General features: G+C 43.6%; 1 protein-coding gene across 4 annotated transcripts in view; it reads right to left on the bottom strand.

Annotated features, from left to right (window-relative positions):
• The window catches only part of DENND1A (DENN domain containing 1A), a 593,192-nt gene that overhangs the window by 233,719 nt on the left and 341,229 nt on the right, over window positions 1-18,244 (bottom strand). For all 4 annotated transcript variants that reach the window (XM_083161010.1, XM_083161012.1, XM_083161011.1 and 1 more), the window contains exon 11: window positions 7,091-7,136. In XM_083161010.1, the coding sequence (XP_083017136.1) occupies window positions 7,091-7,136 (46 nt within the window). The remainder of the gene's footprint in view (window positions 1-7,090; window positions 7,137-18,244) is intronic.

Below are 18,244 nucleotides of genomic sequence, written 5' to 3'. Positions count from 1 at the left end.
AAATGTTGTCCTATCAAGGACAGTAAATAAACAGGCTTGTCTATTTACTCCAAACTATAGTCCATAGGTAGCATTTGTTGAAAGACATACTATAGACATTTCCTTTGACATTGAATTGATACCTGAAAGTAATTTATATTCCAAACATCAATATATTTTTGCATGAAGTTTTGTCATTGGTATACAGGCCTCGCATCCCCAGGCATAAGAGCACTGTCAATCGGACACCCTCAGATCCAGTCAGGAATATGCTTTTTATTGATCATATTTTCTCTTATAAAGCCATAAGCGACAACTTTTAAAGACTGTTCACAGATACAAGAACTGGAGAATCTAAAGGCAACATACATGTACATAATTATTTACTTACCCAGTGAAGTGGGCTTCAAGTTATTGGCCCTTATCTTGGCCGGTGTCCGACCCACCTTGTGGATAGTGGCAGGTGAGGAGTTTGACTGGGATGTTAGGCCTATCAAAACGTAATGCAGGTGTCCTAAGGCGGGGTCAGGGATGACGAACACCTCCCGTGAAGCAGAAACACAAGTCCCCGATCCCCTGACACTTTGGTTGGGGAATTAGGGAAATTTAAAATATCATATTTCCCCAATTCGCCAATCCCAAATAAAAAAATTATTGTAGAATTAAAACATGCCAAAATTCACAGATTTCCTTACAGATCGTTGATCAATGATGGCCGCTGATCAGTTTATTTTGTTTGATCAGCGGATATGCATTACAAATGAGGATCAGCAGTAACTTTCAGGATGGTATATCCAGCAGGGACAGGGTACCAATGACAGCTTTACAATTCGCAGGGTGAGGGCGAGAGCAGGTCAATCTACCAGAGCTTCTCCTTTTCCGTCCCAGAAGGAGCACTACACATTGTGAGGCAATCAAAGCTGGATGCAGAGGATCATAAGCAAGGTGGAGTGCAAAGTAGACATCCACTTGAGGAGGGTCACTACACTTTAGCTACAGCCAATAGTAAAGGCATTGTCTGGAAGAAGCACCAGTTCAACATAGATGACCCCAAACAAACAAACTATGAGAGCAAATCGTCGAGATCAGCAAGGGGCATAGGTCTGAATAAGCTTGAGATACAGATTTTATCTACTACTTAAAAAAAATGTATTTAAAAAATCTCCTCTCCTCACTGTTCTTGTATGGCTACAAGAATGACCTGTCTCCCTACATACACACATAGTTGAAGAGGACTAATGGGAGGTGGTAGTAACATGAGAAATCTTCTGCTCATTTGGTGGACATTCTGGTACAAAGTACTGAACCAACGAAGTTCAGTAATTCATTGACATATCCCCAAGGATTTTTGTACCTACACAGCCCCACACAGGAGGGTTTGATTCTTTATCTGTAGTGACACATTATTTCCATCACCATCCTTAAAATTTTCTATGATTCGTCCATCAGCAGCAATTCTGTTATTTGGTACCAGATGGGACAGCCCTCATTAACACATTAATGGGTCTTGAAAGCCAAAAACCATGTCATCGGTTTGTTGTTTTTCACTTCTGGAACACTGGTGGTAGCTACTCAACACGGCTGAAGCGGAGACCCACACGAGCCTTGATGTTTGATTACATTTGTGTTCATGGGTAAATACTTAAAAGGTGTTTATAAATATTTATTGCCCCACTTATAACCCAAAACTGTGTATACCGCTATAAGGAGGACAAAAGTTTTGAAATTGTAAATATTATAATATAGAGAGACACAGCTGGAAAGATAGGTTGCAACTCCAAATCAAGAAGCATAAGGAACCAGGACAGTTTAAAGCAAAAAGTTTTTTTTTTTTTTATAAATTATTAACAGAAAGAATTCAATGATTACTTATCTTAAACAGCCATACAAGTGGCACATTTTATAACACTCTCATTTGCAAGTTATAAGTGTTAAAGTGGTCCAGCTATAGTTGTTAGCTGAATAAAGAATAATTGCAAAGTAGGTAGATTTTTTATTTTTTCAGGAGCACCATTAGTTAGGGAAAAAAAACATTAAAAAATTGAATTTTTATATATATATATATATATATATATATATATATATATATATATATATATATATATATATATATATGTGTAGGTCCGGCACGCCCCACAAATACAGTAATACTGTGACCGGTGCCCACCGTGTGTGGGATTCTTCACCTGGTTAGTGGGTCCCACCAATATACAGGCATATAGAGGCAAACTGCCTCTTGTTCCTGCATTGCATCGAGTTCCCGCCGGATGAAAACGGACAGCAATGCAATCATGAAATTGAATAAGGTACCCGTTACAATGAAGATGATCGCATTGCCTTAAGTTTGTAATTTTGATCCTGCGGGTCATCATCTTCATTATTAATAGGCTTATTGTATAATAACATGTATATATTGTGCAAATTTTAACAGTGAAGTCCTATTTTAACTGGGAGAACTATTTTTATATTAAAAATTGAAAAGCGTTTCAAAAATCATTTGAGATAATTGCTTGTTTAAAGTCTATACATAAGCGCCCTCTGAATCTATTCTTTATATATATATATATATATATATATATATATATATATATATATATATAAAATATACTTTTTAAGAACACCCAACTACCCCTTGAACAACAGATACAATAGATCCATATGCCTTATGAAATAAGAGATGCACAATCTTTATATTTAGCATAATGATACAGTATGGTTATTTCACATGTAGAACCAAGTAAATCATGAACATCTTCCTTTGCACACAAATAGCAAAGATCAGGGATGGACTGACAATAGAAATCACATGAAATCTTTCCTGGTGGGCTGGAGCGCCTCCTGTGGCAGGGAGAGGGTAACAGACTGCTAGTGTGGGCGTGTTAGGGTGTTGAGGGTGGCATGCTGCAGTGGCTGTGTTCAGGGGTAGAAGGTGGCAGCGGTGATGTGGGTGTGTAAGGGGGACACGATTTGGAATATATTTTAGGGCCACTCTAAAAATCATAATCCGCCCATGACACCAGGGAAGGGCATTGCAATGGAAATAGCATTAAGTCGTAGACACATCTGCAAGTACAATACAGCTGAAAATGTGTCCAACTCAGAATCCGGCCTATTAGGAGAGGTCCAACCCTACAGCAGACCCCACCCTTCAACAGACCCCCGCCTACTTGAGGGCTACTTCCAGATATTTCCAGGGCTGGTTTTCCATCCCAATTCGCCCCTAGTTATGGGGATCACTGGGGCTATTTAACTTGATGGTCAATGGCTTTGTATTGCATTCTCTGCACTACAGTGTTTAGTATAATGGTAATGCTGCCCATACACTTGTGCAATTGCATTCTGTGCGATCTCGGGTTCGATTTCCTTTGAAGCTCAGCATTCAATAAATCTCATGAAAAAAGCATTTTAGTGCATTCGATTTTGCATTCGATCATGCGATTTATCTAATGCACCGTTCGATAAAAAAAGAGGAGGGGCCAGGAAGTGACCAGAACTCTTTAAGACTCGCACGTCGTCGTTTAGAAAAATAGCATGCGCACAAAACAGCATTCGACCGCACATACAGTTCGAGAAATATTATGTGCAGCACATAAGACCGTGAGACGCGACATTCGAGCGGCGTGGCCGCGCATCGTGTCGAACGGTACACATTTTGTGCATACAATTATTCGATTTCTCGGCCAGATGAGGTCGAAATCGAAGGATTGTATACAATATCTCACAAGTGTACGGGCAGCATAAGTGCTATGCATCCATAATAATGGGAACACGATAGCCTTAGGGACTCAGTGAAGACCCAAAACCATTTTTACATTTTTTTTTTAAATCAACTCTAAAGTGGACAGTTAGAACAGAATGTTTAATGCTTTAAATGTAAAAAACTCTATTGTGTTGTTATTCATCTTCCAGTATATTCATCCCCATGAAACAATACACTGTCCAAACCTGAACATCAAGGGGGATGTAAAAAGCCAAATATTTCCGCATCCGTCTACTAGAAAATATAGCAAGACAGGGGAAATATCTTTACTCCGAACACTTTAATTCAACTGGCAAACTTCTATAAATGCAATATACACAAAACAAAGGTATCTATTGCAAAATGTATTCATGGCCTACAGTGCTATCCATGTAATATGTACTAGATCCCAGGGAGTGAGCGCAGCTATCTCTGTCCTCTCTTCGACAGGTGACAATTGACACCGGGGGAAGGTGCTCCAGCTTTTTCATTTGTCAATTGTTTTCTTCTTTGTGCTTTTAGAATAGCAGGGAGAGAAAAAGAGACCGGGGGAGTGCAAGATCCTCATAATGAGCTTAATAATTTCTATCTGTGCAGAAATTTAATTGGCCTTTATTAACTCATAAATAGCAGACAGCTTTTTGCGGGATGAATGCTGCGGCACCCTACTGTGATCAAACAGAGGAAATAATCAAGCCATGCTTCTGCAGTGCACGTAAACTGATCTGCGTCTTGGTCCTAATATCTGACTGAGAACAAGCAGAGTACGCTCAAGGCTTTTTATCAAATTCCCAGAGACGCAGAACAAGTAATATAATCTGGCCCCGGTGACAGAGCTGGTGTGCGGCTGACGGATTAGCTCCCGACTTATAAAGGAATCGCACAATACTTTCTCCGCACTAATCAGTTATGTCAGTTTCAGTATGCCGAGCACTATAAAAATAAAATAATGACTTCTCCCGCGTACCGCCTGGTACAGCTTATCCACTCATCTGTTCTGCAAAGTGTATTGGGAACGCTTCTATTATGTATGCTTAACAGATTTAAAAATTTAGGGCCAGCTGATACCTTCCAAGAAACCCACATCTGAGATCCAGAGCCGCTGCCAGCACTTCCCATAGAGATAAAATGTAACTGGTGAATTTGACTGTTTATGTAGTCTTATATCAATAAAAAGAGGTGGGATAAAATGATTTGGATTGAGTACTGATTTGACAAATGGCCGGGTTGAGGGGCGTATTCCAGAAATGAATGCAGGCGTGGCATTTGGAAATAGGGAAAAATGTATTTAGTCCCGTAGCATTGTGGGTTCCTTGGGCCCATTCGCAGATGTAACAATTGAAGTGTATGTAAATCCTGTAGGTATAAACCAGTCCAAACCGCTCATATGACAGTGTAGCTACTCTTACAGCCCGTTCTCACTGCCAAACAAATGATCGGGTCAAGCATTTCGACCCAGGAATGTCGACCCGGGTAGTCCTGTTCACACTAAGAGAAATACCCATGTTGAGAGGCAAATTACCGGGTTGAAATGCTTAACCCGGTTATTTGCTTGGCAGTAAGAACTGGGGGTCAGATTGAACCTAGCTAACTAACCAGGCATTTAAATGCCGGGTAAAGGTGGGATTATTCACACCAGCAGTCTGAACGAAGTATCACTGGAAGATTTTACCAAAACTGCAGCTTCCCCCAAGTCAGTGAGGCCAGCTAAAGGACGTGACTTCACTGGCTTCAGTGTGACTGGCAGTGGCTTCCTATTGGAAATGTTACTTGCCAGTCACAAACACACAAGGCAGTCCCATTGGTAGGTGTTCCCTCTCTCTGGGATAAGTAGAGAGCTGGCTTCCTGTAGGAAGCCACTTCCTGCCTTATCGCAAAGCTTAATCCAGCATCTATGGGCTGCAGTTGATGCAGTCCATAGAATCAGGGGTTTGAGCATGCACAGTCACAACACTGCAACTGTGCATGCATAGGTCCCAGCACCGGCTACATCCATTGCACAGGTCTTTGGACCTGGGACTGGTGGCAGCCCTCCTGTCAAGTGTAAGTAAGAACCGCCGATAGTACAAACACTTAAGGTAAGGCAACTTATTTAAATTTGGGTTGTTCATATATTATATTTTCAATGGGAAACAAGCGGTCTTGGAAACGTAGGCAGGTACAATACATTTCTCCTGGCATAATAAACAATACTAAAGTTGGCCAGTCATGTTAATAATGATTAAATACAGTCAGATGTAGATTTCTGAACTATTCAATACTACTTTGGGAATGTTAGAAGACTACTCTGGAGTGGCGGAATTGAAGGTCTTTGAAGCACGTGTGTTCTAATCATGCAAAAAAAAAAAAGAGGAACGGAGATTCAGGAGTCTCCCGGACACTAAGGCAGTTGTGCTCAGTCCTGTGAGACTCTGCTAGGTTTGGCAAGCGTTTTAGTCGAGGCACAATACGACTAAGATGCACAATACGACTAGGAGGCACCAGGAGACTGTTTTGATCGATTTGATATGTGACACATTTTTATGACACAAGTCTGTATATGAGAAGATTCACAGGGCCACTGACTGTGTATAAACACAATATTGTACAACTTAATACAAATGTGCCCTCATACATCTTGCGTCAATTCGCCATGCAGCGCAAGATGCCCGCCATAAGTGAGATGACAAGTCCCATGCAACTATGTAATTGCCAGTCATCTTATTATTACCATAAATGCATCTTATTCACGTTGATATACAACGCAGGCACAATAACAGACTTTTCTGATTAAAATGATATGCAGCATACCTATATTCTGTATGTGACCATGCCCGTATCTGCATACGAGATGGGAAGTTACACTATCTTTTGGGGGTAAAAAATTACCTAGCAAGTCCTAGGCAGATAGGGAATCGGTCACACGCAGAATATAGGCATGACACATATCATTTTACTCAATGAAGGCTGCTTGTGTGTGTCTTTCTTATTGTTTTGAGAATATGATGCATTTTAATGAACAGAGTTGCACAAAGACACCGCTACCGAGTCATACCACAGCGTGGTTTAATGTGCAGGGAGGCTAGATGTGTGAGGACACATCTGTATGTTCAGAATAGTACAATTATTATATAAAGTGAGAATTAAGACAGGAAATGCATTTCTTAAAGTACAGTACACACACACACACACACAAACATGCAGTAAGTCACAGTTACCACACATTTGTATCTACTGTCTAACTTGCTTAGATCCATTTCAACTAATTCTGGATTTGTTACCATGAGTACCTGTACACTAACCCCTTTCTTAGAAACTCTTTGACAGTGGCTTACACAAATGGCGGGTGACAAGTAAATTGAATCAAGTTAGCTGTACAACAAAGGGACCTACCTCCATTAAGCTTGAGTGTATTCCTATGAGGTAGGGCATTGGAGCACTGCAGGAAGAGGAGAAACAGAGAATGAGTATTCAATATGAAATACAACAGCTTCGTATTGATAAATTGTGTGTTTTCTAGATCACACATCGGCCTCTTTTCTTCAAATACAATTACTTTATGGCCATCTGTAAAAAGCGAAATCTGGACACTTATGTAACTGCCACTGTAGTATAGTAAGTAAGGCAAATAAGACCCCCAAAACGTCATAGGGGTAATAGAAACATTTGTTTATTGAGGTGTAAAGTTAATGGAGATTAAACATTTGCTGCATCCACTACAAGGCATTAAGCTTATTGGCAAGGGTTCAGATGGAAAGAACACTGTGTAACATGAATTGTGTAGTATCACATCACAGAACATTTTATACAGTAGTTTATCTACATGTGATGGGAATGCTTGGGCTCCGTTCACATTATAGCTCTGTCTTCACACCTACGTGTGTCACATCTACTCCCGGAGGTGCAGGCTACTAAGAAATCGTAAATGGATTAATGAGCTTTTTTGTGACTGATTGATGAAGTCTGTACATATGAAGGCTGGACCAGAGAAAATATGATGGTAAAACGACTTTAGATACTATAGGAACAGGTAAAGCCGACCAGCAGAAATGCACAAAAATCTCCTCTAGAAATTCTCTGAAACAGTAAAGGCCCTGTCACAGGAAAGCCGCTCAGGTGGGGCAGATGTAACATGTGCAGAGAGAGTTAGATTTGGGTGAGTTATTTTGTTTCTGTGCAGGGTAAATACTGGCTGCTTTATTCTTACACTGCAATTTAGTTTCAGTTTGAACACACCCCACCCAAATGTAACATGTTACATCTGCCCCACCTGCAGGGCAAATGGTTTTGTTCATTTGAGGAAAAAATGTCGATCGGGTCTGAAATAGGGCCGGAACTAGGTTTGTGCCAGCGGTGCCTTGCCCACAGCGCATCTGCACTGTGAGCGCACATGCCGGAACACACCTTGTCACCAGACTCCCCATGCCAAAGAAAGTGACAGTGTATTCCCTCCGCGCTGCACTGTGCTTCCCTGCTGGCGGGTTCTCAGTCGGTCCCAGTGCCGCCTGCAGAACAGAGGGACTGAATCTATGACACAGGTTGAAGCGCTGCGCTGTTACTGATTGACCAACGCCCCCGGCGTATGCACAAGCGCAGAAATGACCCTGCACATGCGCCCACCATCGGTCCCCGTGCAAAAGTTGTGGTCCGTGCCAACGGACCAGAATAAGCCCCTATATAAAGTAACATGTGGCTTATAGGAACACAGCAGGTTCGGACAGGCAGCTCAGATATTTATCTATTTATGTTAAATGTTATATAAAATGTTTTTTCTTGAAAAAAGAAGAACTATGTCTATAACCTAAGACACCTCCTACTTTTCATCACGTTACCCTGGCATTGTCATCCTTGTTTTATTTATGAGCAGTGATGGTCACAGGGATATAGGAGGAAGTAGCTGTTAATCATGTATCTATGTACAGGACCGGTGTAAGGCTTATCGGCACTGTAGGAAAAACTTCAACCTACTGCTCCCCCCAGCCCCACACTGCCACCAATACCCACTTTCCAGACCCTTGAGTGAAAGTGTGGAGGTGGTGTCCAAGAAGTCCTGCATTAAGTAAAACAAGATTGTCTTTATAATATATATACTTCACCGCCAGATCCCGTGTACTAGGCAGCTGCCCAAAGCTGCCTTACGGTAGAGTCTACGGACCTTATTCTGTTCAGTTCCCTCGCATGCGAGCGCAATGTTTTTGCAAAGCGCATTTCTGCACATGTGCATGCACTGGGTGTGTGCAGACACGGCAAATAGATTGTTCGCCGTGGGTCCTTGTATGGCTCACCTCTCGCCATGTTACCATCATAGTGTGCCCAACATGGCTGCCTCATCTGATACCAACATGGCTGCCTCATCTGATACGCTTTTGAATGGGATTAAAAATAGATGGACCTGACCATACTTTTAAGCGTTAGGATGCTTAGGGTGGAAAATACATGTAAATTATTACCCAAAATTCATACACCAATCCTGCACTATGCTTACTCTGTGTTCTAAGTTTTGTTTTTAATGTCTGTGTGGCTATTGTATTATTATTATTATTATGCATTGTTTTATTATGTCTGTAAAGCGCCTTAAGTCCTGTTGGAGAAAGAGTGCTGTGTATATATATATATATATATATATATATATATATATATATATATATATATATATATAACAACAAATATTTTTATTATTATCATCATTATTAACATCATCTCTCTCCAAGGCTTAGTAAATAGACACCATAGTCACATGATCAGCCTTGCAAAGTCACATGATCAGCCTTGCAAATTCACATGATCAGCCTGGCAATATTGGCTGTAAAGAATATGAATGCCAGATTTCACATCATCACTTCAAACAGGGACTTAACCCTTTGAGTGCCAATATCTCTGAGAGATGTTCACAATATCCGCTTCAAATGCCAGCGTCGCTCACATTTGTTATATAAATTCAAATAAAAAGTGTTGAGTAAAAGAAGATTATATTATTCGTTATTATATTATTCATTACGATGAATAAAAATGCTTGCCAATTTTCACGCCTTGTTTTTTTATTTTTTATTTTTTAAATGCACTTGGCACTGAAAGGGTTAAAGCAAAGATTAATCAAGAACTCAGGCCCACTTTTTCTTGGTCCTATTTTAAAACATTCTAAACTGTATGTATAAAAAGCATCTGTTAGAGAGATGCCTCGTGTAGGCATCCACCTTATACCGCTTTCACACTGCGAAAACGTTTCAAAAACCGGTATTTTTAAACGGAATTTAAAACGGGTCTGAGCCTTCACGTTGCAGTAGATTGCCGTTTTAAATACCATTTAAGTACCATTCACATCAGTCAACCCGTTTAATCCCCTGAACATGTTTCAAGGCAGAATGCAGGGGACAGCCTTTCACAGGTCTGTAATCTGTTGTTTACTAAATACCGTTTTAGAGCCATTCTCACTGCATAAAGAACGGCTCTGAAATGTGTAGGACTCTGCTTTTTAAACGTTTTGAAATACCGGTTATCTTTAAATCAACTCTGGCGCTTTCCTACTGCAGCATCAAACATTTTGAAATGGGAAAAAAACGGCAATATACCGTTTAACAAGTGCGGTGTGAAAGGGGTATTGGATAACTTTTTCCAGTGTTGAGAGTGGTAACGTTTACCACGTCACCTCTGGTATTACCCACTGAAAAACCAATAATCCCAAACACACTAGAAGACAGTTAGTGCTACAAATTCTAATGACGGGGTGGCTTTCATTAGCTTCTACTTTGCCAGTGGTCACACGGCTTCCACGGGATAGCAAATACTCCCTTCCTCAGACCAATAGGTTATCATGTGGAGTGATCTGCACCTAAAATCTTCAAAGGGACATTGTGTAACCATAAAGCAACGATACGGAACAACACAATATTCAATGAAATATGATGCGTACACAGTGTCCAGTGAACCCAAGAGGAGAACATATAATTTCCACAGTGGGGAAGAATTGTTCTACATACTGTATTCTACATAGAGACGCATATAGAAATATACTGGCCCTGCCAATCTATAACCATCTCTTAACCTAAAGGTTGGACACTTTTTATGCAATTGCAGCGATAAATCACAAAAAATGCATAAAATCGCATAAAAACCATCCAAACACCATGTATGTGACATGGAGACATTTACGGGCATATCACCGAAGGGGTTAAACAAGGGTCCATTAAATGTAAAACATTTTCACTTAACAAAACTTTTGAGAATTGCATAAGTCGGACGGGTCTTAACCCTTTTTGGTCCATCTAGTCAGCCTCAACAGCCCTAGCGCTAGTAGCAGATACAATATCGAGCCACTTTAAAATAAGACCATTAATATCAATGTATACCATTTTTTAATATAAAAAAATGACAATTCATTAAACCAGACCGTTTGAATTGCAAAAAAAATAAAAATTGGGACTGCAAAGGGTTAAGACTAGTATGGAATAACTCACAGCTACTGTGGTATACATATGTTACTGCAATGCTGTTTTTACATGTCTTTAATAAGGTCTAATGGTTTTATACCTTATGTATAAATATTCCACAAATGCCCAAAAACCCAGAAATGTCAGGGAAATGCTCAGATTTCAAGGAATTCCCCCGGTGCTTCCTAATCCTGCTGAGCAGAGTTAGGAATTGCGTTTTTGTGCATTAGGTGATGATGTGATTTATGTCCCTATGCTCCCAACACTTGTCACAAGGACTCCCCTGGATCTCCGGCAAGTGTACAACAACACTTTATTTATTGTTGTTAAGACAACAAAGATAACAGGAAAACAGGAAAGGAACATGTGTGTGGCGCTCCAACCAACGATTGTATTTTTAAAGGGAATGTGCTGATTTGTAGACTCCGAAAGTGGCAAGTCTACACTATAACATGGGCCCACTTTTGTAGCTCTGGGTGTTGTTTGGTAGATCATGGGGTGGGAGGAGTTTATTTTTGGCTTAGTGTTGCTTTGTACACAGTGTGGAGCTTTGGTGTGATATTGTTGGATCTTAATATCACGTTCATTTGACATGGTGCAATCACCTACAAAACTCTTATGTAATGGAATGGATGTGGGGTCTTATTACGATTATTTACTTACTGTTACTGTTAGGTCAGGCTACACTTTAGAGATCATTCTGTCTTTCCAGCTGTCAACTTTCCATCGTCACCAGTTATATACCAGCCTGTTTCTCACGCAGTATCTCATTATCCAGGGCCAAAACTAGGTTTATTAGTGCCAGGGGCAAGGCAGTAATGTGGTGCTGTGGTGGGGAGGGTGAGGGGTAGCTGGGGGTCTCTGGGCCACACTCACCGCCCAGTCTTCGGAGTGGGAAAACCTCCTCTACCTCGGACACGTGTCCATGTTTTTGCAGGGTCTGCATGATGTCCAGCGTAAAGAGGAGGGCACTTGTTTGGCATCCCCGCACAGAGCAGCAGCTACAGGCGGGGGGGGGGAAGCTCCTCACAGCCCCGGGCAGTGGCTTCCGCCTGATGCCACACTGCCAGGGGAGGGGGAACCGGACTGGTGCCGACACCGGCCTATAGGACATAGCATCCTCCCAGCATCTCCGCTCTTCTCCTTCTCCTCTCAGTGGTGGCGGGCACCAGAGGGGTGGGGGTATGTGGCAGCAGGGGATGTGGGCAGGGAAAACAGGACTTTGATGCAAAGTTCCTCACCTCCTGTGTGATGTCCCCCCTCCCTATCCAGCGCCTGAGGCACCTGACCCCCTAGCTTCCCCCTAGCTCCCCCCTAGTTGCGGCCCTGCATTATCTAAGTAGTGGCTGGTTTCTGACGGTAATTTATGCAATAATACAGCTGCACACAGAGTGTAATGCTTAGCAATTTACTTGTACAATGAGTAGTCTGAATAACTGATAGCAATGTCACTGCTGGTCCGTCTGGACATCAGGTTATCCACACACTGGGGCCCACCGGAAAAAATACTTATGGGGTGTTGCCAGCCAACACAGAGGTTTCATTAATCAATACAGCACGCATGGTCTGGGCCCATTGACATACATAGTTTATGCACAATCATGTACCAGCTCGCTAACAGAAATGCACTGTAGAAAATACACCACAGTCATGTGCAGTATAACATAGGTAATGTATAATTCAAGTGTACAGTCTGGAACCTGATCCATAGAGGAGGGGGTGGGATCTCAGACAGTGGGGCCCACCAGAGGTTTCCCCTGTGGGCCAGTACAGCCCTGCACACAGAAACGGCACATGGAGAGGGTTTTTCATTTTAAAATTGGGACCTGCAACGCCAAATGAGGTGTGCCTACCAGGGTGTAGTTCACTGGCGTAACTATAGCACCGCAGCCCACCGCCACCGCGGGGGGGGCGCTGTGCATATGGGGGCGCTGGGGGCTGCGGTGCTATAGTTACACCTCCCCCCAATCCCCCGCAGGCTTACCTATTTCGCTGGTCCCGGCGGCTCCGTTCTTCTGCTGAGGACCACCACAAAATGGCCGCCCCCATATAGCACACAGTTCTCTGAAACTGTCTGCTGTATGGGGGCGGCCATTTTGTGGTGGTCCTCAGCAGAAGAACGGAGCCGCCGGGACCAGCGCGAAAGGTAAGGCTGCAGGGGGATTGGGGGGGTTTGAATGGGCGGTGGGGGGGCGCCCAAAACGTAGCTACGCCGCTGGTGTAGTTCCAAACAGAGGGGGCATGGTCTATCACCACAACTCCCAGTTTCATCACTTTAAGGGTGTGCCCAGCACTACCGAAGCAGCTGGACCCCGGCTCCCCCCCTGCATTGAAAACAGCAGAGCAGCTGTGTTCTCTGGCTCCCCTCAACTAACCCAACACCCCCCCGTGTCGACCTTAAGCATTGTTGACCTCCCGCCGGTCGACCTAAGGACCCTGTCAACCGCCTGCCTGTCAACCTGACTTGGCCCAACCTACAAACAACCACATCCCATAGTTTCTCCAATGCAGTTTCAACAGAACATTAGAGCACATGACTACAACCAGGGCACCATATTTAAGTCCCTTGAGGCTGATATCACCTTGCACTTATACAGGTGATACACTGCACCTCACATTTAGCTGAATTGATTGGTTTATTGGTTTTGTACCAGTACCTGGTCCAGGCCTGGCAAGTAACAGCTGACAGTAGAGAATATGAATACAGTACTGCAATATGTGCATTTTACACATTTTCTTCTGTAATGGTTGGACTGACAAAGCTCAATATGCCCCTAACAATACACCCAGAGCACCGTGCAATGATTCTGCTCCTCACCAACTCACTGCAGAAGTGCAGCTGCTTACATGACTAAAGTATAAAGGTTGATACATATGGCAGAAGATCCTGGCAATTCTAATAAAGAGCAGCCAAAGGAGCGAAGCACTAAGCAACCCCTTAATAATGTGTCCAAAGCACAAGCTGACACGCAGTATATATAAAGTCAAATCTGAGAAATTTAATTAACAGCACCATGTCGATCTTCATGCGATCTAGAGCTAATCACGAGATAGACAGGGAAGGATAATGTGTTTAATTACAATGTCACAAGTGTTGAAATCTGCGGTCGGCAAATGAGATCTTGTGTGCAGTGCCGCACATAAAAGGTATTCCACGGAGAGACATATTTAGATGTAAAAATAATACATTCTCAGGGTTATAGATTTAACACTGGTTCATATGAATACAATGCTGCGCAGTTCACAATAAATATAAAGTGTATTGTTGTTACTGCTGATTACAGTTCGAGTCCTGCTATACAAAATGTGAGATCGGTAGTGTTCCTTCTAGCACCCGCCATCTTTGAAAACCCATGCAGTTCCTCTTCCCTGCCTGAGGTGTCGCTGTCTGTGGTGGTGTTTCTAGCACAGGTCTGGTTTGCATATCAGCGCTGATATATAAACCACACTGTGCTAGAAGCGCTATAGCTAACAGCGGCACCCCAGGCAGGGAAGAGGAACTGCATGGGTTTTCAAAGATGGCGGGTGCTAGAATGTACGCTAGATTGGTGAACACCGGCAACACTTGAATTGGTCCGTCAGGAGTGGCATCCGACGTGTAAAACACTTGGATCCCACCTTAATGACGAGGTGCGATGTTCGCCTTTTATTAAATAGTATTTGGCTGTTATGTTATTATTTTGGGCACGTATATAGTAAATAATGATGTGAATATACCATAGTTCTAGGAATGCAGTATAATGTAACAATGTACAGTATAATAGTAAAGGTTTCATTATTTAAATGATCACTGCTGGGATAAATTAAGTGCTGGTTGCTTTGTATTTTATTTTAAACAACTTAATTCTTAGTTTGCAAAATGCTATACTATTTTTTTTATTGAATACCGGTTATTTATACAGCACATACATATTCCACAGCGATTTTCAGAGACTATTTAAACATTCACATTTTAAATGTTCATTTTACACATGAAAGCTTTAGATTTGTTAATCCAACTACTGGCACACATAGGGGTGGCGGGGGGGGGGGGGGGTGTTGGGTGTGAATCTTGGTGTAGCCTTGATGGAAATAATCACGCTCCCATGTTCATACCCTACCCTGGAACTGACACTGTAAAAGAGTGATAATACACAGTATATTTGCCCACTGGGAATTTCCACTGTACCTCTTATGGCCAGTCCTATCTGTTGTATAAATAGTGTTACTGTAATCACAGAATATGAACATTCACATCGGTACTTGTTTCCTAGCACGGCCACAAAGATCATGATCGTGGGCATCGTGAGGAAAAATTGGGGGCATCCCGGCCATCGCAAGCACTAAAAAATCGGGTGCGATGGTCGCGACGCGATGCCCGCGATTTCCCCATAGGGAACAATGTTAAATGCCTCAATTTAGCCGCGATGCCCCCGATTTCCCATAGGAAACAATGTTAAATGGGTCAATTTACCCAAATCATCATAGGGAACAATGTTAAATGGGCCATAAACCCCCCAAAACACCCCTGAACAGTGAAATGTCCCCCCAAAAGTATTTTACGCCACCCCACGATCAACGCGAACCCGAAGCGTGGCGAGCGCAGCGAGCCCGCGTGGGGCGGTGGTACGCGTCCTCCGACCTTTTCATACCCCCACTATCCACGTCGGCGTGGAGTTGAGAATAGAATAGTGTGGCGAGCGAAGCAAGCCACTGAGCCCGAAGCGTGGCGAGCGCAGCGAGCCCCGCGAGGGGACGCGGATACCTGTGAAGCCCGCGAAGGGACGCGTTTACCTGTGAAGGTATCCGCGTCCGCTCGCCACGCTTCGGGCTCGGTGGCTCGCTGCGCTCGCCACACTATTCTATTCTCAACTCCACGCCGACGTGAATAGTGGGGGTATGAAAAGGTCGGAGGACGCGTACCGTGGGGTGGTGTAAAGTACTTTTGGGGGGACATTTCACTGTTCGGGGGTGTTTTGGGGGCTTTCTGGCCCATTTACCATTGTTCCCTATGATGATTTGGTGAAATTGAGGTATTTAACATTGTTCCCTATGAGAAATCGGGGGCATCGCGGGTACATTGAGCCATTTAACATTGTTTCCTATGGGGAAATCGTGGGCATCGCGTCTGGACCATTTAAGGCTTTTTTAGCCGCATACGACGCGACCGACGCGACCGACGCGATTTTGACTTTTTTCAATGGGAAAATCGGGGGCATCGCGTCGGTCGCGTCGTATACCACTAAAAATGACACCCGATGCCCGCGATTGTGGCCGTGCTAGGAAACAAGTACCTTCACATCTTAAGCCAGATGCACTAAGCTTGAAAAGTGATAAAATAGAGTGTGTAAAACAACCAGATAATCAGCTCCTAACTGCCACATCACGGGCCGAGTTTGAAAAATGACAGGTAGGAGCTGATTGGTTGGTGGTTTATCACTCTCCATTTTATCACTTTTCAAGGCTTAGTCCATCTCAGCCTTGGTGTTGAACGAGACAATTCCTTAATCAAACGTAATTTTACTTCTTTATCATATCAGTTGTAGTATTCCTTAAATCAACTCATTTCCGGCGTTTGTACTTGTTATTTGTTTCTCCGTGTGTCGAAAACCAGCAAAGAGAAACCCAGAATAGTAACAAAAATCACTAAGGGACAGATGTATGAAGCCTCCAAAAGTAATAAAGTGGATTGTGATAAACAACCAGCTCCTACCTGGAGTGTAATATACCATAACCCATCACATCACACGTGTAGTCAGCAGACAGCACGTACATGGCAGCATTATGGAGGCACAGAGTGATGGGAGGAGTCTAATATACCATTACCCATCACATCACACGTGTAGTCAGCAGACAGCACATACATGGCAGCATTGTGGAGGCACAGAGTGATGGGAGGAGTCTAATATACCATAACCCATCACATGTGTAGTCAGCAGACAGCACATACATGGCAGCATTGTGGAGGCACAGAGGGATGGGAGGAGTCTGATATACCATAACCCATCACATCACATGTGTAGTCAGCAGACAGCACATACATGGCAGCATTGTGGAGGCACAGAGGGATGGGAGGAGTCTGATATACCATAACCCATCACATCACATGTGTAGTCAGCAGACAGCACATACATGGCAGCATTGTGGAGATGATGGGAGGAGTCTAAAATAACAGACAATTCAACAGATTATTCAGACTCGTTGAATCACTGATTAGAGAAGGCATCAGCCTAATGGTCAGCAACGTGGAGTCACAACCTCATGCTGAGAAGCTTAGGACCCCCAGTTTGAGAACCGCTTATCTCGGGCGACGTGATACAAAAAAGTTTGGGATCAAATGCTTTAAACTGAAATGTAAAATTGGGTCATTCAGTATGTGTGAGCTGGGCTTGGGGCAGAGTAACACTTTACAAGAATTAAACATGGCCCTATGTGCATGGCCACACCAGCTGATTTTTAAAGGAGACATAACCGTGCCTTGCTTTGCAAATTACATACGTTGGCAATATGTTATCACCATAGTCAAGGAATAGATCTGTCACAACAGAGATTAGGGTGGGTATCCGATTACACCAAGTAAAACATCGGCAGAAAAACCGTCCATTTTACGCTATTTGAAAATTCTTCCTCTGTCACCGCTGACACTACCAGCGGCAGACTCTGTAACGTACTGTTGTACATAGATACAGTCAGGGCTGGCGCCACCACTAGGCAGCTTTAGGCATTTGCCTAGGGCGCTGGCCACTGGAGGGTGGTAGTCAGGAGCAGAGACCCCCCTGGATGCAGGTGAGTAGCTGCCACCCCCCCCCCCAGCAACCTCAGTGGCCGCCGCCGCATCACCACCCACCCCGCGGAATCACCAGCGCCGCATCACACCCTCCCGCCTGCCACCCCAACCCCCACACCCGTGGAATCACTGCCGCATCACCCCTGCTCGCCTGCCACCCCAACCACCCCATGGAGTGACGCAGTGCATCGCCGCACCCAGCAATCCAACCCACCCCCCCCCCCCCCCCCGTGGTGCAACCACATAGCATCACCCACCTCCCCCACCCCTGTACCGGTGGCCGCATTGCAAAGCCCCCCCGGTGGAGCGGGTGGTGGGCACCGGCCCTGGATACAGTACGTATAAGAAGAGCTG

The sequence above is a fragment of the Crinia signifera genome, chromosome 9 (assembly GCF_055691185.1).
Source record: "Crinia signifera chromosome 9, ASM5569118v1, whole genome shotgun sequence".
Taxonomy (NCBI): Eukaryota; Metazoa; Chordata; class Amphibia; order Anura; family Myobatrachidae; genus Crinia; species Crinia signifera.
The sequence above is the reverse complement of the archived record's forward strand: the minus strand, read 5'-3'. Positions and strand labels throughout refer to the sequence as shown.